This window comes from Halichoeres trimaculatus, unplaced genomic scaffold (genome assembly GCF_033239565.1).
Source record: "Halichoeres trimaculatus isolate MK-OKI-2021-1 unplaced genomic scaffold, fHalTri1.1 fHalTri1_scaffold_4, whole genome shotgun sequence".
Taxonomy (NCBI): Eukaryota; Metazoa; Chordata; class Actinopteri; order Labriformes; family Labridae; genus Halichoeres; species Halichoeres trimaculatus.
Window position 1 is genome coordinate 18,712,245 of NW_027437182.1, and position 24,114 is coordinate 18,736,358.

The 24,114-nt window shown below is 41.0% G+C and overlaps 2 protein-coding genes across 3 annotated transcripts; one reads left to right on the forward strand and one right to left on the reverse strand.

The window, feature by feature from the left end:
* Positions 1-5,160: 5,160 nt before the first annotated feature.
* Positions 5,161-18,770, forward strand: LOC141789085 (uncharacterized). Of its 2 annotated transcripts, none has more exons than XM_074668383.1 (3): positions 5,161-6,769; positions 10,538-11,574; positions 18,533-18,770. In XM_074668383.1, exons 1-2 carry the CDS (start codon positions 5,696-5,698, stop codon positions 11,426-11,428), a joined length of 1,965 nt encoding a protein of 654 aa, XP_074524484.1. In that variant the 5' UTR covers positions 5,161-5,695; the 3' UTR covers positions 11,429-11,574; positions 18,533-18,770. The 2 variants fall into 2 exon arrangements, with proteins under 2 accessions (XP_074524484.1, XP_074524483.1); XM_074668382.1 differs by lacking the exon at positions 18,533-18,770 and adding an exon at positions 14,583-14,722.
* On the reverse strand, positions 14,732-22,916 carry mydgf (myeloid-derived growth factor). The gene is made up of 6 exons (XM_074668384.1): positions 22,667-22,916; positions 20,881-20,931; positions 20,711-20,772; positions 20,316-20,394; positions 18,187-18,259; positions 14,732-16,068 (listed from the first exon to the last, which is right to left on the reverse strand). The coding sequence occupies exons 1-6, from the start codon at positions 22,826-22,828 to the stop codon at positions 15,989-15,991; spliced, it is 507 nt and encodes a 168-aa protein (XP_074524485.1). The 5' UTR covers positions 22,829-22,916; the 3' UTR covers positions 14,732-15,988.
* Between the last annotated feature and the right edge of the window lie 1,198 nt (positions 22,917-24,114).

Sequence of the window (24,114 nt, forward strand, 5' to 3'; positions counted from 1 at the left end):
AGATCTTGAGCTCCACCAATAAGAGGCACAGCTGAGGGTCACGTGACGGCCGGCGCCCTATGGCTGTAGGCGGAGCCCTTGCCACTACCGATATGGCCGCAATAGCTGATGTGCTTCATTTTGCGTTTCAGAAACAGATGAGGTGGTATGAATAATCTAAAAATAAATATGACTTCTCTCTTCTATGATTTTCACGAAAAATAAAGTGTAGAAATGGGAAAAGGACCAAAATCTCTGGCTTAACCACTGAAATATGTCAACATGTGGAGTGCACTATTTCATAAAATAAAAAAGGGACACTCAGTGAACATAAATATCAAATGTATTAAAATCTTACTGATCTCTCATCAGTAACAAAAAACAAACTTAAGTGCAGAAATGTAAATAAAAACAAAGTTTCGACTCAACCATTGAAATATGTAAACTTGTGGATTGCACTTTTAAAATGCACTTTAAAACTTTTTTTTTTTTTTCAATTGCAGCCTTTGCGATTTGAAAATTGCATTCTATTGCATTGCGATGTCGGTTTAAATTTGATTAATTGTTCAGCCCTAGTCTATGGGATAAACACTAAAAGTGCTGGGTTTTCATACAAAACATGCCGAATTTCGAATGGGTACACACTCATGTTGTTGAAATCCCTGAATCTGTCCTCAAACTGCTCAAAAAAGTCTGTTCCACAATTACCACATGAATGTCTTGAGATCTTCACCAGATTCCCTGAAATAATGAGGTCATCAAATAAGAATCTCCTAACTGGTTCCTGATTCATTACAGTAGGGGCCTTAAATACCAAGGTCTGACAATAACTCTGCCCCTGACACCAGTGTGATCAAATCTGTGATTCCCTTTGAGCTGAAAATCATGTTGAGATACTATGAGGAGACCAGAGGACCAGTAAAAAGCCCACTCCTTCAAAGTTTCCTGTGATTTTGAAAAAGTCTTACTCTAATAGAAATAGAAATAGAAATAGAAAAAATACTTTATTTATCCCCAAGGGGAAATTCAGGAGTCACCGCAGCATTTCAGAAAACAAAAGTAAGAAAGAGTATAGAAAGTGCAAAAGGATCCATAAGAAATTAGATGACGACATCCCATCCACCACTCGTCCACCACTCTCCAGCCCAGCCAGTCTGCACCTCCACAGGGTCCAGGACTGAGCCTCCCCAGCAGTCTGTTCAGTCTCTGTCTCCTGGATCCTGTCTGCTCACAGCAGGCGAAGCTCCTCCAATGTGGGGCCGGCGTCCGATGTCAGCTCCGTCAGCCACGTCCGTGAACAGCACGATGCCGCTGGGTTAGCACAGCTAGCTCGTCCATCCCCCGGGGCTGGATCCCACGTTCCCAACAACGATGGATGGAAGGACAGGTCCACCTCGTCACCTCCCAGCTCACATCCGAGAACCAGCACGTCGTCCTCACCTCCTCCTCCTCAGCTCGAGGGAAATCATCAAGCCCTACACTAGTTAGCATTGACATGCTACAGGCTGCTAACAGCTAATTTCGCATGTAAACAATGCAGCCATGGTTACATGTAGGATCTCCAGACAAACACAGGAGAAAAGTAGTAAAAAATACAGCAGAAGCCACAAAAAGTTTGGTGTCTGTGACCGACAATGAACCATACAAAGTAATGATCCACTCCAAATACAAAGATTACGAAAAAGAGACGAAAAAATTACAAGAAACGGACAAAGACGAGAGAGCTGCTGCAACAGGCAGCTACTTGAGTAGCCCCTAGCAACGGAATCTATTAGACGGAATCTAATACTGATACCTCTTAATGCTCTACACAGAAAAAGAGATTATCAGTAGCAAGACTGATTGTTTCTTAATTACCTCCACCAAAGAGGTCCTGTTTTTGGGAGAGTTTGTTTGTTTGTCTGTGAACAACATAATTAAAAAACTCACTAACGGATCTTGATGAAATTTTCAGGAAATGTTCAAAATGGGATAAGGAAGAAGTGACTACATTTGGAGGTGATCCAGATCACCGTCTGGATTTAGGATTTTTTTTAAAGGATTCTTTATCATTGTGAGTGAGATATGGCCATTTTCAACATACGTGGATATAACTCCATGATAAATTGCTTCGCAAAACAACACAAGACAAGGTCACCATAATTTCTGACAGATGTGATAGTACGATCCAGATCCTGGCAATATTCTGGATATTAAGATCTGGAATATGAAATATGTACTGGGTCATCATAATTTTCAACACTGTCAGGAAACAAATTATCGTACAAACCTGCAACTAACACCAAATTGTAGTAGACAGTCTGCTGAAAGGGAGTATAACATTAAAGTAGGACTAAAGTGTTGCATGACAATCACAGTATGCTTGGTGGAGGTCTGTGCTCTCTGAGTGCTTTTCTAATTTAAGCTAGTTTTTAGTTTGGGTTGCGAAACACATTAATATCAAGCATTCAGCTTTTAATGTTTATGTTCAGAACTTCACTGGTTAACTCCACTGGCTGTGAAATGTCCCTTGGTAACATTTGGTTACTTTTTGTAAGCAAACAAACTGTAACAGATCAGAGTTTGCTTTGTTTTTTTCTGCCTCTTTTTTTGCCTTAATTATAAAGTAACACCCTACAGTTCACAAAGTTTTGTCATTTTATGTTACAATCATCATTATGACATAGCTACTAATGCATGGCTCCAAACTCTGAGAAAAAAATAGATCTGTAGTCCATCTATTTGCTTCCACAACAAATACACGCTTCAGAAGAGCCTCAGCTTTCCAAAGGTGGGTGATGGTGCTTATGGGAAATGCAGTTTTTTGTTGTTTTTTTTTTACCAAAAACCAACACAATTTCCATTTAAGTTCCTCACTGTGTCTTTAATGTCTTTTACTTACAATAAAGTTACATATCTTTCCATTTCAATTCTTCAAGCTTTGGTCCTTCATTCTTTCTTTTGGATGACATTTCATTCTAATATTCTCAAGCTATATTTTTTCTGGATTTTATGCCTTTATTCAGAGAGGATAGGATGGGGGACAGAGAGTGTAGAGTGACATACAGGAAGGGGGCCGTTGGCTTGAATCAAACCCAGAAGATCTGCTGGAGGACTGTAGCTTCTATACGTGGGGCACATAACCTCACCAGAAACCAAATAGGCACTTCTCAAAAGAAAAGTGTTGTAATATTTGTGCGTGTGTGTGCACTGTCTTGCCGTAATTTTTTCGACTCAAATTTTCTATTAACACATTTTTATGTGCTTCACTTACCTGTAAGTGAGTATATAGTAGAGCCCGACCCATTAATCGGTCACCGATTAATCAACATCGGCCAAAATGTAGCCAATTATAAAAAAAATTTTGCTCCGCGGAGATTCTGTCACTACTGTTTCTGTGCGTCTGTGTGTTGGGCTACACACTGCCTGAGTGCCCGCCCCCTCTGTCCACCATTATCTAATGTAAGACTATAGAACAGTGTTTTAACGTTGTGTTCGTTGCTTTTTTGAGGGATAAACAGAGATAAATGGTACTGTTATTTCACACGTCTACCATTATCTAAAGTAAGACTACAATCCGGCATTTTAACGTCGTGTAAGTTGCTCATTGTGTGTTTACAGTTTGACTTTTTTTTTTTCTATTTACTGTGTTTAAAGTTTGACTTATTTATTTATTATTGTGTTTACAGCTTGTTCTTATTTATCATTGGTTAACAGTACAGTTCTTATGTTGACAGTTTTATAATTACAGTACCTCGTTTTAATTTAATTGTGTTCTGTCTCTGTCTTGAATCATATGGGTATTATAATAATTTGTGTTCATATACAGTATATATCCTGTGTATATCAATGAATTTATATATATCAGCCGATATATCAGAAATTGGTTGATATATCCGACATCGGCCGATATTTTGGATATCGGCTTTTTTTTGCCCCCAGTATCGGTATCGGCATCGGCCCCAAAAATCCCACATGGGTCGGGCTCTAGTATCTAGTCAAAATTTTCACAGCCTTTGTAATGTTTGTCATACACACAGATATGGACATGCATCAAACCTCTAAATGCAAAAGCGAACCCACCACAGAGCAGAAACAACCTTTAGCTCTGAGCACTTTCGTGCCGTGAGGAACAATCCTCTAAAGGATTAATAGTGGCTGCTCCATTACTTTCACTCTTTATAGTTTTTTTTTCCTATATCCAGACTAGCGGTCATTATTCGCTGACAGCAGTCTGTTCACATGTGGGCAGGAATCTTCTTAGCCTGCAGATTACACAGAGCCTCTGCCTGCTTCCTCTCTCCCCCCCTCCTACCTGTATTGTAAAACATGTCAGTGAATGAAGTCGTGTTTTCACGGGGCACTACCAGAGGAATACATTGCTATGCTGACTAACAGAATGACAGATGCTTTGAGTGGCTCACCACTGAGTGACAGCAAACTGTCAGGGCTTTTTGTGTGGCTGTGTTTCTATCTATTCATTTCACATGCTGCCAGGGAGGGAGGGTCCCATCCAGGCAGCCGCAGTTGAGTAAAGAGAAGGCACCTAGGAGGCATTTTTTGGGCTTGTCAGACACAAGAAATCTAATCCAGACAGCCAAGAATTGGAATTTGAATGAGATGCCCGAAAATAGCAGCTGTCTCCGTATAATTGGAACAAATGGAAGTTGGATATGCGGCAGAAAATAAAACACAAAACAACTGGGATGTAACGGGACACTATTCGCTGACAGTTAGAATAATCTGGGGAGAGCCGTGCCACAGGCAGACTGTTGTTTGTAGGCAGGCAGCTTATAGTTTCTGTCAAACTGAGGCTGATCTCTGATCTTGTAGGTCGCAATTATGTGCCCCCCTACTATTTCTCCTCCATCCTTTCCTGCTGCCATCCTCTAAAACCCTCTGGTCTCCTAAGCAGCATTTAATTGTGAGGGGCTGAGCCGGGGAAGGAGTAATCAGATGAGAAAGGAGGCAAGGGGGAATCACGTGGGTATACAGTGGCTAACGGGGGGATTAATAACACTAGTTCAGCTGCTCCGACCGGCAAATGGGAGGTGGGGGGAGTGAGAGAAAGAGGGAGGAAAAGAGAGTAAAGCAGAGAGTTGCAAAGGCAAAGGACGATAAGATGAGAGCAGAGAGTAGCAGGAAGAAGAGACAGAGATGGGGAGAGAAGAGGGTAATAGAGAAAGGGAGTTAGAGCAGTGAGAGGGAGTGGGAGGAAGAAAGAGCGAGGAGAGGAGGCAGCGCAGCGCAGTGTGGGGGGGGTAGAGAGAGAGAGATGTAGAGACAGGAAGCCTCTACTGCTACTGAGCCAGTGAGACGCAGGCAGGCGGGGAGAGAAGACGGAGCCGGGGAGAGAGAAAGAGAGGCCCTCCAAGGCATCTCCGAGGCCGGCCCAATGAGGGGGTGAGGGGCTCAGGAGTCCCACAACCAAGAGGATAGTGGGAGGAGAAGGAAGAAACTGAGGGATCACGGAAAGGGCGACTCGATCCGAATCTGGCTTCAGCGGGAAAAGGGGAGTAGATCGGTGGGTGGGTTCTGAAATGAGGAGGGGAGAGAGTGGATAAAAGTTTTGGAGAAGCAGAGAGAAGGCGAAGAAGGACTAAAGATAGTCGGGTAGTGTCAGGAAAAGGCAGGAGGAGATTCATGGAAAAAGACGAGGAAGCTTTGTGTCCCAGGAGTCCTCCTGTTCCTCTTCTTCTTCTTGTGTCTGTGAGGCTGCTGGACATCATCCATCACCATGTTCTCTGACAGCAGGGCTCCAGCGCCAGGGGAGCAGAAAGGCTTCAAACCACACGCCCCGCACTTCATCCCCTGGCTGCGAAATAGTCTGAAACCTCACCACAGTGGAGACCTGGGGCTCAATGGACAGTTCAAATCTGGCTCAGAGGCCCGCAACAACCTCGCACCACTGGAGAGAGCCAAAGGCATCGGGTTCTTCTCCATCCAAGGGAAGGAGCGGGCCAAGAAGGGGGAGCTACGGTGTAATGGTGTGGGGATGGCGAGGATGCTGCCAGTGGTGCTGAGGGGGCACAACATCCTGCATGGGGGTCTGGGTAAGCAGAGGGAGGAGAGTCCTGCCAGGTGGAACCAGTCTCCAGAGCTGCAACCAGATCCAAGCACACAGATCAGTCCAGAGGCTGCACCACAGGCTTTAAGCAAAAGTTCCACGAGGAACCAGAGCGGGCCGCCAAGCCTTCCTCAGTCCCAGAGCGACAGGACCAGCACCCAAGTTAGAAAATATGGGCCTTTGGTGGGTCCTCCCTCAGCTCCTGCAGCTGAAGAGACAAACTGTAAGGTTCCTCTGGTGGTGGGCCTGGAGGAAAGGAGCAGGAAGGTGTGGGACTACAGCAGCAGCACCACCTACCGCCACAGAGACCAGCATTCCTCCAGCTGGGTGAGCTCGGACAGTCGGGGACTTGTCGAGAAGCAGCACGGCTTCACCACCAGCTTCAGCTACATCAAACATCAGAGCAGGACCTCGCAGAGCCAGAGAGACCTGAGGGAGGTACCTGCGGAGGGTTTCAACGGGCCGCTCAACGGAGTCATCTTCTCCACTGAGGTCCCTCAGAGAGGCCTGGGCTGCACCACCACACTACGAGGACCCAGGAAACCTAGACCAGGTCCGGAGCGCATCTCAATCCTAGGACAGAATCAGACTTGGGTCCAGTACAGGCCAAAAACAGAAGGGGATTCAAAGAGGAACGAGGCGGGCTGCAGCAGGAAAGTGGTTCGAAACCAGATCAAAAGGGTGGTGGACAATCTGGAGCAGGTTCTGACAGCTCTAAGAGACGTGCAGCAGGAAATGAGAGAGGTAATGTATTCGATTTTTGGTTGAAAGAATGAGAATAATGTTGTTATACCCTCCATGTTTCTAGCTGCTTTCCCTCCTGGACTAAGAAGACCAAACATAAACTAGCTCAGGACAAAACCAGAAAAGTGAATGCTTCCTCTCTCATTAATTACACTTTTCCTCTTGCAGGAAATGTTCACGCTAACTCTTCAAAACCTTAAGGGCTCGTAGATAACACTGCACGTCCTCAGCAATATTTAACATGCATTAAAAAGTCAGCAGCAAGAATGTGCCACAGTCTACAAACTGTTTCTCTAACTCTCCTCTGTCATCTGTCTCCAAACATTTACACCACCCGCGCTCAAACATTTACAGAGAGGTGATTGAGACAATAGCTTTGCCCCATTTGCATGATGCATTCAGAGGTTGCTGATATGATGCTGTGTGACTTCAGGCAAAGCAGTCGCCTCCCTTCTCTGCATCTCCATTTCTCTGCTCTGTCTCTCCTCCTATAACATCCCCTCTCGTCTCCTCCTCCACTCTCCCTCGGTGTGGACAGATGTCGCTCCAGGCACAGCTGGGCAGCGTCCGATGTTTTTTTTCTAATCCATTTATGTCCGAGCATTTCTGCCTCGTCCAGTGCGAGTGACACGTAAAATCTCGCCTCTTGCAATTTGATCTGCATCTGCGAGGTCGCACAGCTAAGCCTGAGATAGTAACCTCATCATCCAGGCTGTGAGGTTTTGTGTGACAGCGCTGATATAAAATTGATGAAAGTGCATACAGGCTACACAAAAAGAAAGGAGGAGGTGGAGGGGGGCTTGCAGACACTGATAGAAAATCCCAAATTTTCACAACAGAGACGACAGATCAAAGGAGGATAAGGCACTCGAGAAGACTTTGGTCGCATATTTATTTCAAAGCCCTGTTTTATCATTCTGTTGCATGAGCAGCAACCCTCGGTTTTATTTAATAATCAATCACTGCTATAAAAAGGAATTGAAAAAAAGCCTGTAAACCATTTTCGACAGAGACTAAACAAATATTAAAGCAACACTAAAGACCTCTCTCTCTCACAGCCAAAGAATAAATCAGATTTTGACAGATCAAAAAATGCTCTATGACTCAACATCAAGCAAAACAACAGCAGAGTTAAACTACAAGACTTTACTGAACTGACTGATCTCTACAACAAACGTGTCTGAGCGCTCATCAGCTCTATGCAAAGACCTGAGGGGTCAAAACACATTGTTTTTAATAAACACCCTTGGGAGAGGCAGATGAAAACCAGGGTCCTCTGCTCTTTTATCTCCCCTGATTTCTGACATTAACAAGCAGCACCTGCTCAGAGTTATTCCATGTTCACACACACACGCCACACTTCAAAGTAATACGAAATGCCTCCCCCAAAAGAGGAGCAATATTCAACAAAACAAAAAAAAAAGCACCAAGAGATGAACCAGGTCATCTTTTGACATCAGCAAAGATGTTGTTGAACACACAGAACAAAACAGTAATTCATCTGTTCCAGCAGGGCTGAGGATTTATCTGTGCACACTGAGCAGGTGGAGAGATAGGTCAAACATTTTCCCCAGTGTAATTTTCTCCAATCTCCCCTGCCTCCATCATTGCATGTGTGTGTGTTTAGTGTGTGTTCGTGTCTGTGAGTGTGTGCGTGTTTCAGTAAGAACAACCACCAATTTGAGTGTCTTTGTGTTAACCATTTATGTGTTTTTCATTCTGTTTCACACACTCTTGCTGTGCACTCACCTCAGTATGTGCATTCACAGAGAAGACAGCTTGTGTATGATGATAATGTGCAGTGTGTTTATCCAGCTGCACAAAAAGACAGTACTGTGAAAGTGGACAAACCTGAATTTATCCAACACAATTCCAGTAACAGTAATGTCATTATCTAGTCTAAGGTACATTTTTGTTTTCAGTAGTGCCTTGTGTGACACACTTACAAACATCTTGTGAAAACACACTTCTATAAGAGTTTGCATCTAAAACACTCCAGTCTACAAATGCAGGACATGAAAATGACCCATTCATTTCAGTATTACTGAAGAGGCCAAAAGGGTTGGATTGGTTGTATATGCATTTTCAAGTATTTTGTTTGAGATTAATGAAATTGAAAGAGGGTCTTTGGATTAATGTTGGACTGTCCTGGTGACATAAGGGTTTTAAGCTGCTGGCTGAGAAAACCGCAGTGTTTGCAGTCCAAACCCAGCATATCGGATTCCTCTTTTCCTCCTTTTTTCTTCCACCTCAGTGCTTGTGTCTAGTATTTAAATAAATGCAAAAAAAAATGCTTTAAGTGTTGAAGCACTTTCACTGCTCAGAACTGAACATCCAACTAATGTTTTTCTCTCAATGCAGCCCCTCATTTGTGAAAACTTGCAGCTTGTTTTGCACTTTGTATGATTTTGAATTGAATTTCATTTTTGGTTTTAGACCATCATGAAAGTACTTGCAAATGTCACCTTGGGCTCAAAAGTTTCAGGTGTTCACAAAGGGCACTTCAGCATTTGAGCACGGTGCTTTCATGAATCGTCACGACCAAGGTTATAATAGTTAACTAAAACGAAACTAAAAAGGAAAACTAAAATTTAAAATACATTGCAGTTAACTCAAACTAATAAAAACTAGAAAAGAAAACAAAAACAATAAGTAAACAAACAATACAGACAATATTAATAGCCTTTGAGATTTAAATTAATCCGACACATTTTCCAAACCAATTTTACGACAGTTTTCGGCAGTTGTCAGCGTCGTACAGCACCATCATAGCGAACTACTGAGATGTGCTTGTTTACTGCACTGACTGGCTGTGCGCTGTGCTGTGACCAAACGTAGTGGAGCAATAAATCAAAGCATCTGTAATAGTTTAATTGTATTTGCCTCTGTCTTTATTGTTACAGAGTCCAAGTTTCCAATTATTTAAGTTTATATTATATTTTTTTATATAATTTATGTTTATATTATTTCCATTTGATTACTCTTAACATTATTTTATATAATTTATGTTTATATTTTTTTATATTAAGTTTATATTATTTTCTTGTGTTAAAGGCAGCAGCCAACAGTTCAGTATCAGCATTGACTGAGCAGTGAGCAATATGTTGGACTTGAAAATAAACAGTATGACAAAATATTAACTCTGACCTTTTTGAATCCTGCATCTGGTTAATATGGTATGAAAAAACTAAAACTAAACTAAAACTAAGCCTTGTTGCAAACATCAAAACTAAATAAAAACTAGAATGCCCGCTCTAAAAATAATTAAAACTAAACTGTAATGGAAAATAAAATGTCAAAACTAACTAAAACTTAACTATAATGACAAATACAAAACTATTATAACCTTGGTCATGACTTGTGAAAAACACATTTTAGAAAATTTTCAAATTTAAAACAGCAGAGATGGAGATATCTAGACTTTTATCCTAGCCAGTGCTCAAAAAACACAGTATCCTACATTTCCCACAATGCCAGTGGTCCTGTTAGAGCGGGATATTCCCTGCTTGTCAAACACACGCATCTCTGCCACTTCAGACTTCAGATTTGGGCTCTTTGCCAAAGCTGAGGCGAGCCAGATGACATCATCATGACATCAGCTGGCTTCGCATTCCTACTCTACAAAGCTCTGCTACAGAGCGACAGCTGACACTACACAGATCCTGAAGCTGTGTAAAATCACCAGAGTTCTCTATATCCTTATCACCAGTGTTTTTTCCATGACTACATTGCATATATTCATCCGTCTTTTTGTGAATTCTTTTTCAGGTGGTACATCAGATTGACTATCTCACCTCAACCATTGATCTAAATGAAGAGGAGCAGGAGAGGACTGAAGCTGGCAAATTTGCCAAGCCTTCCAGCGACAGCAGCTCCGGCTCAGGCTCCAGCTCTGCTGAAATTATGGTGGGAAGCACCAACCTGAGGCTTCCAGAGCAAGAAAACCATCCAGGACTGTCAGATGTATCTGGCAAACTCAGGAGAGGTCATCGTCACAGCAGGAGCCAATCTCCACCAAACGTGCTACTGTGCCCAAGTCAAACTCTTCGCTTCACTTGCAGTTTGGGGTCATCTCCCAGGCGAGGTGGACAGGGTGTCACTTCATCTAACCCCCTTCAATTTCCAAATCCCCCCTCAAATGACTTTAATACATCTCCCCAAAGAACACTTCCTGTTCGGCCTCCCACCCCTGGTCTCTCCCCTCTGACTGTTAACCTCCATCACCCCAGTAGTCCAGCGTCTCAGCCTCACTCCCCTGTGCCTCTCTCCTCCATCAGGGTGTCGCCTCCCTCCCCTGTGTCTCCAAAGCCACATCAGCCCTCCATTAACAACCCTTCTGTTGTCATAGAGAATATAGCAGGCGCTCAAGAGACCTCACAAAGTGACCACCCATCTGCCCAAGCTCCCTCTGCCAGCTGCCCACCCACCAACTCAGAAACTCAAACAGACTCCAACACCAACAGAGAGAGGCGAGCATCCTCAGCTGGTCCTGTTCAGAGACCCTCGGAGGCTAAACCACTGACAGTACAAGGCCGCAGAGGTCGTAAGCCTCCTCCATACCCCCACCACAGACTCTCTGATCCCACAGAAAAAGCAAAGGAGCCCCGAAAAGTTCCCCCATACCCTGAGAAAAGAAGGCTGCTCTCAACCACAGTGTGAGACAATGCAGCAGCAGGAGCAGGAGGCTGATCGGATAGAGCCATATTCACAGCAACCAGCCACAAGACAGCGAGAGTGGAGCGTGATTTAAGGCTCTCCAATTTGAGCTGAGACCAAGTTTCCAAGGTGACAACTCGCAACTTGGGGTGAGTATGTCAGGATGAACAGCTTGATTCTGCAGACGTCCTGCTAAACAAATCACTTGAGTGCTGGGTTGAATTTACACAGGGTATCATAACATCTGTCTGGGTAACAGGAGCCGCTATACAGATGCTCTTCTTGCAACCCGGCTCACAGATTGCTTAGCAAAAGGGCAAAGGAGAGGGCCTAATTAGATAGAAATACGAAGGAAATTGAAAATATTGCAAGATGACACAAGACAGGGCAGATCTGATTGCAACAGTGCACTTTAACCTATGCAGCCAGACTCATCCAGTCACATATGTCAGCAATGTCTGGGTTAGATAATTGCTGTCAAGAGTTGTGATGGTCTGACAAGAACTCAGAGCAGCTAAGGTTACATTTATTCAAGGGGAAAGGCGAAGCCCAAGATCTGTGAGAGATTTTGAGACAGAACGATGGCAAAATATGAAGAACTTACCAAGGCCAGATAGAAAGTTACCAGGTCTAGAGACTAGGGGCAGCTGGTCGTTTGTTGTACCCTTCACCGGGTCCCTGGTGTTACAGAAATCCCATCTCCTCTGATGCCTCCGCCTTGACCGCCCCAGCCACAATCTCCATCTGTTCCCCTGGAAATGTCAGGAGACGTAGGAGGGAGAAATAGGGGGCAGGTGGTTGTGAAAGGAAAAAGAGAAAAAGAAACAGAAAGTGGAAACTCAGCCTTATTGATTAAATAAAACAGCACTGCTAATCAATGGCACATTCATATTGGTCATCTGATGCTATTCTTTCAGAAATGCTTGCCTTGTTGTGGCACCGTCTACATAATGAAACTATTGGTATTCTCTTGCTTTTACAAATCAAATGACCAAAATGAGTGTGTTAGTTTTCCCCTCAACACTCAGTAAAAAGAAAACAGCCCACAGTCATTCAGCTACATCAAGGCAAAGTGAATTTTAAAAGAGGAGTGGAAACTGGAGCTCTTTGGAGACTTTTTCCAATCTTTATTTGTAACTTCAGTGAATAGCATATGTACATTGTACTAAGGGAACAGGTTATAGACAGCAGCAGAGAGAGGGTTTATGAGTTTAGACTGCATTTGGTGGCATAAACTGTAGCTTGTTAAACTCTGAAAAACTCTTCAGTGGGATCACTAAACTGTTGGTTTTATTTTTAATAATTTTCTCATAATAAAACCACAAATACCTATACTGCATATCCACTATAGTATCATTAGCTCAATGACGCAGCTAAAATTAGCATCGGACCCCTTTATCTTAGCTCGAGGCGTTAGCATGCTATTAACTGTTAGCATCAATCACTAGTAGAGCTACAGGTAACGTTGCTGGTAATTCCTTGGACAAAAGTTGGATTAATCTAAACTCTTACCTGATGATGAGACAGATGTGCTTCAAACCTCGTAGTTTGGGCGTTAGTAACGGTGTGAAGGCTAAGGTGTGCAAAAAGAGAAAGCTACTGCACAAACAGACTCTAATGTGTAGTGTTCCTAACTGACATAGTGTATTTTTGTTACAGCTTTAGTGGTTTAAAAGCCAATAGTTCGGGTAGTATTTAAGAAAGAGAGAGAGAGAAAATATGATTTTGTATTACAGGAGGACTAGGGGACTATCAAAGTTAGGTTGCTGTCTGAAATTCATCAAATGGTCATTAAGATGTTACAGTTCACTGTGTTAAATGGACTCTTATGACAAGACCCTCTCTGGAGTCTCTTTCCTAGCTTGGCTCAAAATGTTTATTATCAAGTCTTTTAAAAGCAGGCCATTACAATCTAAGCCAGTGTTAAGAAGCATCAAGTGTATATATTTTAATTATTGTGGCACTGCAGGGGAAAAGTAGAAAGTAAACATCTTTGATGGTACCAGATGGTAAAGAGTGGTGGTATGAGTTTAGGGTTTTGATGACAGCATAGATGCAGTTTTGTGTCTCAGGGAAAGAGCAAACTTGTCGTAAACAAAGAGCTATTTGGCTACAGAGATTCATGTGAAATGACCAGCTTGAGAACAAAGAGTAAAAATTCTTTCCATGAGACCATAAAATTGGAAACCAGAGTCTGAAATAAGCACATCTTTGGTAGAGGATGCTCTGATAACAAGTAGGAGAACCTGTGGGAGTTTCTTGGCACAGCTTGTGCCAGCCTCGCTGAAGTGCTACTACAAAATATATTTCCTGGACATAAAATGCAGGTGTTGTTGCAGCCTTGATTATATTTTACATAAAAGCAGTGGTTTGATTGTGTAGTTTCCTAGATGAATGTAGAATTATTTTATTTAAAGACTTATAAACTAAATGATGCCACTTTTAAGACAATCACGATTGCTGGTCTACTCTTGGCTTAACATAAGACAGATAAATCCCTCTGGACTTTATATCTCTTAAAACCCACAGAGATCAACTTGCTATACATTCCCCTATGTGCCTCTGGATTTAGCAGATCCGCCCCACAAAGCCTTATTCCCTAGAAATTAACAAGAAACAATGAATTCTCTTTATCTCGTGGAAAACATTTATCGAGAACAATATATGTTAATTGATGTGCTTACAGAGTGCATTTTTTACAATGTTTATTTTAATAAAAAGTTTCAAATGAAGTCTCATTTGTATGCTGAAAGACTATCTTTTCTACTGCATGCAAACTGACTTTAATTTAGGAATACATTAGCTGGTGTTGGGGTTGATATGACAGTGGCATACAAAACCTGCTCTCCTCCACGTTCACTGTGGCTCGGCTGTGACAGTGTTTGGAATGTTTAACACCCCTCTGCAGGCACTTAAATTTCTCCTCTCTTTTCATGTTTACCCTTTAGCAAGGCTGTGGGAGGTTCAATCAGATCATGACTGACATAACAAGACAAAGAAAAAGAGTTATCTCCCGCATGGTGACAACCTGTCTTTATTGAAACATCCATCACATTTCATCAGGAACCAGGACAGCAAAGGAGTAGAAAAAAGAACGAGTAGAAAATAAGTAACATCTTGTGTTTCATCCCCCCCTCCCTCCCCTCTTCTGGTTCAGCATCCGGACACGGTTATTTCCTGTTTGTGACCCCAGAGGGACCCTCAGCGGTGACAAAAGGGACAAACAATCTGAGCATTTCCTCGACACCAGCAGCAGAACAACTCTAGACAGATGAGAGGATCCAACCCCCCGACAAACATGGCACAAATCTCAGTGAGTAATCCCACCTCAGAATCAAATCAGCAAAATCCTCAAATCTGAAATCAATCCCCAGAACTCATCTTCTGGACTCTTATGTGGATCTAAGGGGGTTGGATAACTGTAAGGAAGATAAAGGCAATCCTACACACCACATAAGGGCTCAGAGAGAGGAGGGAGGCTATACTTCTGAAACCTGCTCAATCCTTGCTGATCCTCACGTGGTACAAGAGGGATGAAAGTAAAAGTTTCAGTAGGGGCTTGGAAGTGTGTGATGGCATTTCTATGCTATATATAAAAGTCATCCTGTTAATTTTTTTTTCTAGGGGTGATGTTTTTGAAAAATGAAAGAAGCTGCGTTGCTTGCTTCAGGAGTCTGATACATAACCACTTTCATTTTACTTTTCAAATAATATTTATGAATTGTTTACGTTTTTTTGCAATGCACATCTAATCGCACTGTTTAGAATTAAAAAAAGAAAAGAAAAAGAAAAACTCTAAAACCCATCTTAAGTACTTCTATGTACCTTTGGTTCAAATTTATGTTACAGCACTGCTCTGTACTCCAGTAACTCCCCTCCCTCCCCTCCATAGAGAATAACATAAGAGAGACTCATTAAAATGGTACTAATTGGTGATTTATGGGATAAAATGTATGCGCATAGTTATCTAGAACAGAATGAGATTGAGGAAAATGTAATTGATTTTGCTTGTGCAACAACCTCGACAGGGATTACTCATTTTCCTCTCAGGATTATACAAGATGGATAAATCCCCCCTTCTCAAAGTACGTTATCTATACTATACAAGCCCCCTCGACACCAATCCTCTACACATTAACATACATTCATACATACTCAGTGGATCAGAACAGATTTGCTCTCTGTTAATGTTATAGCTTCAGCAGCTAAGAAACAACAAGGGAAGCACTTTATCTTGCAGTAATTTTATGTAGGACATTATTTTAAGAAAATCTGAATCCTCAAAAAATTTCTACTTTAGTTTTTTATGTTTGTTTTTTTTTCTTACATTAGTTTTCATAGATAAATCCATCATTTAAACATTGCATGTAATTCAAGTACTGACCCTTGAAACACAAACAAAAGCTGAATCATCCCATCTCCATTTCGGGAGTCACTGAGAACAAACCCCCTGATTCATCCTTCATTCAATAAAGAGCTGAAACCCAGAAGCTCCTCCATGAGCTCACAAAGTTGCTCTGATTGGTCAAAATACGACCACAGAAAGCCCAGACGTCCGACCAGTTACAGCTCATCATGTTGTGTCCGTCCAATCGCTGTCAGCTTGGAGAGTTGAGCGTTGAACTTTCCTTCTGTATGGGTCACTGGAGGTCAGAGAGAAAGAGAATGTCACAGAAAATGTTAGGAAGGAAATGAGGACACACAACTTTACTGGTGCAAGGAATCTGAAACCAGACAGTATCGTCTAACTCCTGAGCTGCAGAGCAGGCAGTTTGAGACCAGCAGGTCCGGTCCAACCAGATTAAAAGCCAACACATCAGTTGTTAAGATCCCATCCACAGTCAATGAGTTGGAGCTGCTTCAGTTCAACATAAGCATCACCTGTATGAAGTAACTGTTAATACTGCATCTTCATTTCTTTTACTTTCACTGCTTGTTTTTCTTTAATTCACATATAAAACTCATCAAATTTATATCTCTTTTGTTCACAGGGGCTTATTGTCTGTTGACAAGGGAACACGTCCTGTTTGTTGAATATTTAAACAATGTGCTTGTACATTGTTTAAATATTCAAAAGCACTTGTTCTTATTGAAACAAATACTTATGCTGACTGTGATGGGAATTCACTGGCGATGATCTGGATCAGTAACTAGTTCCACAATTAAAAGCATCACTTTGGCTCAGCGTGCTGATAATAATGGGTTTGAAAGTTCCTGCTTATAAATTAATCTAATGGGGAACGAACTGCTACCTTGCCTAAACACACAAAGTAAAACACAAATTATTTTTCCATTTGCATTTGTACAATAGATGAGGGTGTTAAATAATATTAACTTTACATTATACAATTTTGGTTGTTTTTAATACATATGAATGGGTGTGAATAAGGTACATGTCAATCTGCTCCAAATAGCTTTTACAATAGTCCAATAAATAAAATAACAAACATGCTATGAAGCAGTTTTCCATTTATCTCCATTTTAAGTGTAATAAAATGGATGACAGTTGACCTTGAATTGCCAACAGCAACAAGGCCTGAGTAGAGCAAATGTTTAAGGCAAGAATATTTCACATTTCAAACATGTTCCCTGAAGCAAAAGTGTTGTTTTCTGTTCAACAGCACCCAAATATTATGATGGCTTGCTGCTGATTTTTGTGAAAAAGCTCTAAACCTGCATGTAGAGCTATCAGCAGTGGTGACAGACTGCAGACAAAGCTTTAATTGCCTAAAGGTGACGTAAATAACCAACAAGTTAATATTGCTTGTAGGGGGAGTGACATCTTCTGGCATCTGCAGGTTTTAAACTGTAACTACACTTTCTTTCTATTGGTGCATGTTGGTGTCAAGCGGTAACTGATTTGCAAAAAACTGCAGTTCCTTAAGTGTCCATGTGAGGCAGGCACCAAAAACACAGCAATTCTCATTAGGTCCCCGTTAAATTCCCCGTTTATATTGCAAAATTAAACAACCTGGTACAAAAAGCAAATATTGGTACACAGTTAGTTTTAATTATTTCCACTGTACGGAGGGAGTTTTTCAATCAATTACAAACATTTTAAGACCATATAAAAGCTCTGTGTTATATGATAAATGTGCGTAAATTTGCATGATTAAAGCCATAGCTGAAATGGTGAAAGTCAAGTTAAGCCAGCATTTAAAAAAAAAAAAACAGCCAAAACATCTTTTTAAACACCAATAGGTGGCACCACAGAGACTTTTTTCATGCTTTATACTGTCTATAGCTGGTGTTTATATATAAAAAAGACAGAATTTGAACAATTCCCTTAACTGCAGCCTACCAAATTTGAACCTGAGGGTGAACCTGAAGTATTACTTGTGCGGAGTCTACCCCAAGAATTCAAAAAGAAAGTGCTCTCCTGAGGTCTGACAGAGAGGGGATTATCGTTAAGTCTGTGATAGTTGCAGGTTTTTACCTCAATAAGCCTCTGTTCTGTACTGTCTAATCTACTGTTACAGTAAATTGCAGTGTGACTTCTCAAATCCCGCTAATCACAGTCCGGAACTGAAGCCTCTGAGGGGATTTGTGCAGAAAACTGAAAACCAAACAAACAATTCTACAGGGACAAATGGCAGCCCACTCACAGCTGGAGCATGTGCTTTAGAGGGAAATCAGCAGGGAACTCACAACTTGAAAGAGGAGAGAGGAGGAGGAGGTAGACAGGTAGAGAGGGAGCAAGAGATTGACATGACAAGCAGAGGGAGTGGATTGAACTCTTGGAAATACAATAAGTTTCTCACCTGTTGAGTCTCCGACAGTAAATTCATCTGGCTTCAAAGGAACGTCACTTTGTCCTGCTCCTGCTGCTTGTGACTGAAAACAAAAGCAATGAAGAGAAGGGGAGGGGGGTAAACAAAACACAATGAGAGGCGGCACAAGAGACAGCCAGTTTTTCACAACAGATTGGACGGGGAAGTAGGAGGATGTGACGGCAAGGTCAAGGAAATGCTGTGCGGGGGTGGCAGGTGTGCTTGTTTGTGTGTGAGTGCGCGTGTGTGTGTGTGTGTGTGTGTGTGTGTGTGTGAGGTTATTTTTGTCGAATCATTTAGTGAAGATATTTTCTGTGTGTGCTTCTTCTACTTGCAGGGCACGAAGCCTGAGCAGGAGGAGGAAACATGTGCTCGCACTAATGACAGTGTCAGGACTGTCCTTGCTGGGGGAAGGAGGCGTGTCAAGGTGTGCTTCACTTCACAGTCGAGTCGACCACATCAGACACAGTGGACCTCCGCTAAGTGACTCAACTTAGAGAGAGTCCAGACATTAACCTTCAGTGAAGCATTATGTGCAAAGACGTCATGTTCTGAGTTTGACTTCCAGGAGAAATAAAGAGTTTTTGTTCCTCTGATTGTCTCTCTATGTCTGTTTCTTAGAGTTGGTACTAGCTGGGATGGTGCTCAAACCATCAACCCAGGATAAAAGATCTAAATATGTACAGGAACATGTGGAGCACAGGATGGGTTTCCATGGAGACCTGAGTGTCAGTGGAAAGAGGAGTGCAGCACTGCAAAAGATAGGTCCAAAGTGCAAGTGACTGTTTCGTTCGCTCCTATTTACAGTGCACGGTCAGGTGCACTCTGCACTGAGGATGGCGGATGGATTGAATTACGCATAACAACACCCTTATAACACCAAGCTAGCATAGGTCAGGGGAGAAAATCTCTCTGAAATGATAAAAGAGTATATCAAACTTCACGGGCCTTCAGTGTGGGAGAAACAACATAAAAAAGGTGCTGCTGGTTCTTGATTGGTAGGAAAAACTGACTGACCTGAGCAACACTTCAGCAGATTATTTTCAAACTGACGGTAGAGCTCGAACCAAAAGAAAATTCATCTCCACAGTTCTGTTATTTATAAGTCATTTAAGGTGATATGAAGAAAAACTGTGAAACTAATTTGTTTCCTCCCTCACATTTTGAGAGTGATCAACATTTCTCTGCAGTAAATCAGCCCGTGTGGAAACAGCTACTGTCAGACCTCATGTCACCTGTGAGGGAATCTGTAGATTAAATTTTGAATTCCACCCACAATTTATCAAATGTAACTCCAAACTTTGTCTAAATTAAATAAAAATCATTTGCTCTTGGAACTTTCAGATCTCCATATCTGAAAGCATGATAAATCATAAACCAGGCTAGACACCTAATCCTCTTCATTAATATAAGAATCTGTTTCATTTAAACCCCACCTTCACAGAAATCTGACATGTAGTTCACACTCAGATGAACTTTGAGGACTAAGAGGACCCCATGCCATGGTTAAATGTGTCATTACATGTGATTTATTTTTCCCTCTCAAGCTGAACAAGCCCGAACTGTTGATTTTATCTCGCATTACATAGAAACCAAAAGCAAATTTAAGAAAGCATGAGACAGAGAAAAAAACAATCTGGCCTTAATCTCGCCCTTGAGCCTGATTTATATGCGGCTGCATTTGTTGGTGCGTAGGTGGTGGGTTTATTATTTGCTGGCCACGAAAAGATGTTTATCAAGTAAGCTTTTCCCTTTGATTTGTGCACGCACTGTAAATTTTATGCTTGGATATTATCCTGGGCTCAGGAAAGAGATCTCAACATTGACAGAGTGCTTCAAACTAGCAGAGAAACTTTCAGACCATTTGTTTATCTAAGAAGTCCAATAAACTTCCTTCTGCTCAACAAAAGCTACAATCCAACTCATCATTAAAAAAGAAGGACAGAAAATGAGTTACAACTCAGTTCTGCTTTTCAAAAAAGTAGGAATAAAATCATTGATAATCTCAAGCAAAGTATTCCCAACTGAGTACAGAGATTGGCTGAAAACATTAAAAAAAGATGCGTGGGTAGGCAACATTTGCTTCTCAGTTAAGGGAACAGTGTTTCTTTTATACTTACATATGCATTGGCATATTCAATTTTGGCTCCCTTCAGCTCAGCTTTGAACTGAGTGAAAAACAGGTACGATTTCCCAGGCCTGGTAGAAAAGACAAAGAAGTAAGTGTTAGAGACATTAATTCATTTGTATTCATTCATTAGATTATTAGGTCGATGATGGACATGAAAACATTTAAACCATGAGCTCTGCTGTGCTGCTTCTCTGTTTCTCTCTGCTGGGACTGTCACATTTAACCAAAATCAAAGAGTGACTCAGTGGAAAGAGAAACAGACGGGACTGATTCCCACTGAAGACACGCAGAACATCAGGGTCACTGAGCTGAAGAGGAGTGTTACTACAGGAGGCTTATTATCCTCATACTGTGTGCGTGTGTGTGTGTCTGTGTGTGTCTCACCTCCACACAGAGCAGGAAAACATTCTGTCGTCATCACTCAGACCCACGCTCATCAGCCATTGCTGTTTGGCAAGAAAACAGATGAATTTTTTTTTTTTTTTTTTAAGTGCTGTGATTTGAGATAAATAATATGATGAGAGAGAAAGAAAGTGTGAGAGAGAGAGACTCACCTCATTAGTTCCCCCTTGTGAGGCATAAGTGAATGAGCATTCATACTCCCTCTGAAACAGCACAGTGCTTGTTAGTGCAAAGTTTAAAATTAGTGATTTAATTACAGATATCTATCAATTTAATTACAGTTTACGTCACATAATAATTTTCTTCTAGGGACTGATGATCAGTAACAAGTGTATGCATTTTCCACAACTTGTTTTCTTAAATAAACACACTTCAGTTAGCCAACATACAAAACAGGAAGTATATCTTCTCACATATGCCATGTCTGCCTTACTACATATTATAGGAATAAGCATAGCTGTGGGTAATGTAAGAACAAACAGCTGCCTTTCTAGCCAGGTTCTTTTATGCCCTGATGAGTGGATCATTTTCCATTTTCCAATTCTTAAGGAACATTTAATGAGGTATTATTACAGATGGGAAAAAAATCTTTGTCCTGATTACTTTTGATTAATTTTGTGACTATGTAATCGAACAAATCCTTATATCACAAAGTATTATGAATGCTAATAATTCATAATTTCAAATCACTTACACTAATTCTAGGATTCTTTATGGCACATCGTTCTAACTCCTGTAAACAGCAATACATCCAGAACTCTGCTGCACACCCCCTCACCTGCACCCACTGTCCTCCAACAACTTCATCAGTTCCCTGTCCCCTACCACATCCAATTTAAAGTCCAATTCTCTACCAGGCCTCTTCCTTCCTACCTCACTGACCTCCTTCACCATTCCACTCCTTCCTGTAACCTGTGTTCCTCACACAACAACCTCCTGCCTCCATCTCACAGAACCAGGACCTAACCTGGGGAGCATTCTCCACAGCCGCCCCCTCCCTCTGGAAGTCACTCCCCATACAAAACTGCAATGACCCCTCTTTTAATCTCCAAATAAAATCTCACCTCTTTGAGTTAACTGTGAGTATACTGTTGATTTTCTTGATTTATGTCTAATGATACAGTCCATGGTAATTTAATTTTCAATTTAATTTGATTTTTCTATGTTTATTTTTAGTGTTGATTAAAAGAATTGCCTTGGACCTTTGACGCACGCACACACACACACACACACACACACACACACACACACACACACACACACACATATATATATATATATATATATATATATATATATATATATATATATATATATATATATATATATATATATAAATGGAAACACTTAGTATGAATTTTATATTGTCCCAGTTTACTGACATACTGTTCAAAAATGATTTAAAAAAATAATAATAATTTAAAAAAAAAAAAAAATACATAATTCATGTGGGGGGGAAAGAAATCATCGAAAAACTTAACAGGGACTAAACAGAGTTTTCAGAATACATGCGGAAACAGTCAACCAATGAAAGGGGCTGTTGTGGCACTGCGCGAGCAACGTGTCAGCCTCTCACGGGCTGTGTCGTCATCACTACACGACAACAGCTAACCAGTGGAATGTAGTTTTTTGTTAATAATGTTAGGCTATCAGATAAAACTACTGAAACATCTTAAGCTGAAAGAGACAATCCTCTGTAAAACACATTTTCTTATTCTATTAATTTATTTACTTTAGTTATACATGAGAAATATATCACATACACTGCCTTATATTCCAAGCTGCAGCAAACTGCTATACCCCACACAATGAAATCGCCTGTAAATAAACTTACTGTAGTTCACTGAACGTCTAGGACACGTTTGTGGTGCCCGTCTGTAGATGAATAATGTCACCCAATGGCCTGATTAAAGGGTAACAAGAAAAACTGTCACTTACTATCCCCTCCGTGAACGTGTGCACCACTCCTCCAGGTTTTACGTTGAACTCAGTCGTTTTTGTCTGGTCAGCAGAGGCATGAACCGGGACAAATGCTGCAATCAGCGCAAGTATGAGCAGGAAAGCGAAATTGACAACGCAAAAGTGGTTTAGAGTCGCCATCTCTTATTACTCCCTGTCCCACTGTTTCGCAGCCCGGCTAGAAAGTATCTCGTCGGCGGTGATAGTCGTCACGGCCTGCGTCACAGAGTAAGCCGAGAAACACGACAGTCAAAAGCAGTGGATTTTATTTTGTGTCTTTTATTTTCTCTATAGTTAGACAAGCTATGTTGTGTTTAATGGAGCTTACACGTGAACAATAAAAAGATAGCACCCCCTGGAACTCCCTGCTTTTTTTAAATTGAAAATTATATTAATACAAACAAAAGTGGATTAGGTCAACATCAAATAACACTCACAAATTTCAGGTTGAGCAAATTCAGTCATAAGTAATGAAACATTTCAACATTAAGTGCAATGGAATTGCAGCATTAATATAAAATGAAAGAAAAAAGGCCATACAATTTCAAGGATTTGCCTAGGTCTTTCAACTCGTTTTTCAAATGAATTAAAGTTGGCTCAGTTTTAAAGTACCTGCATTGTGAATAAAAAAAATCCAGATTAAAATCAAAGAATTAAAGACAAACACTAAGTTTCCATTGATAACAAAAATACCAGACTTGATATCTTTCACCACAATGGCAAAATTTTAATCCCTTTATACTAAATCCAGCTCCACACAATCGTCCAGAATGCATGGGACACTTCACATTTAAAAAGAAATGATCCAAATGTCAAATTCAGTGTCTTTGTCAAAAAAGCCCAGTTATTAATCTCAAACCAGTCATGAATCTTGAATATCATTTTCATTTTCTATTTTTTTAATTAATTTATTTTTTTTATTTTTTTGTGGGATAAATTTCATTTAAGATTTTGAAATTTAATTCATTCATTTTCACAGTCCAGGTAATACCTTAGAGTTGATAACGTTTCCTTAACCATTGCTCCCACAGAGGTTGGGACGGCTTTAATCATCATTTTCTAAAACAACAACAACAACAACAACAACAACAAAAACAACAACAACAACAACAACAACAACAACAAAAACTTAAAGTACATGTTGGCTGTTTTTTTTTTTTTTTTTACAAAATTGCTCAAAACTTAATAAGTTCACTTCATCATCCATACAATGAGCAACCACCCATTGTTCAAAAAATACAGATTTGTTCTTTAGGAGCACATATTATTCCATATGGGGGTGTTATGTGGAGTGAAATTGTGTTTATGGAAGGCAGAATGTTTAACAGGAAGTCTGTTGCAATCAAAATCACAACATAGTAAAAACTAATGCATTTAAGTAAAACTAGGACCACTGAGTGCAGCCTGCATCTACCACTCTTGGCCAC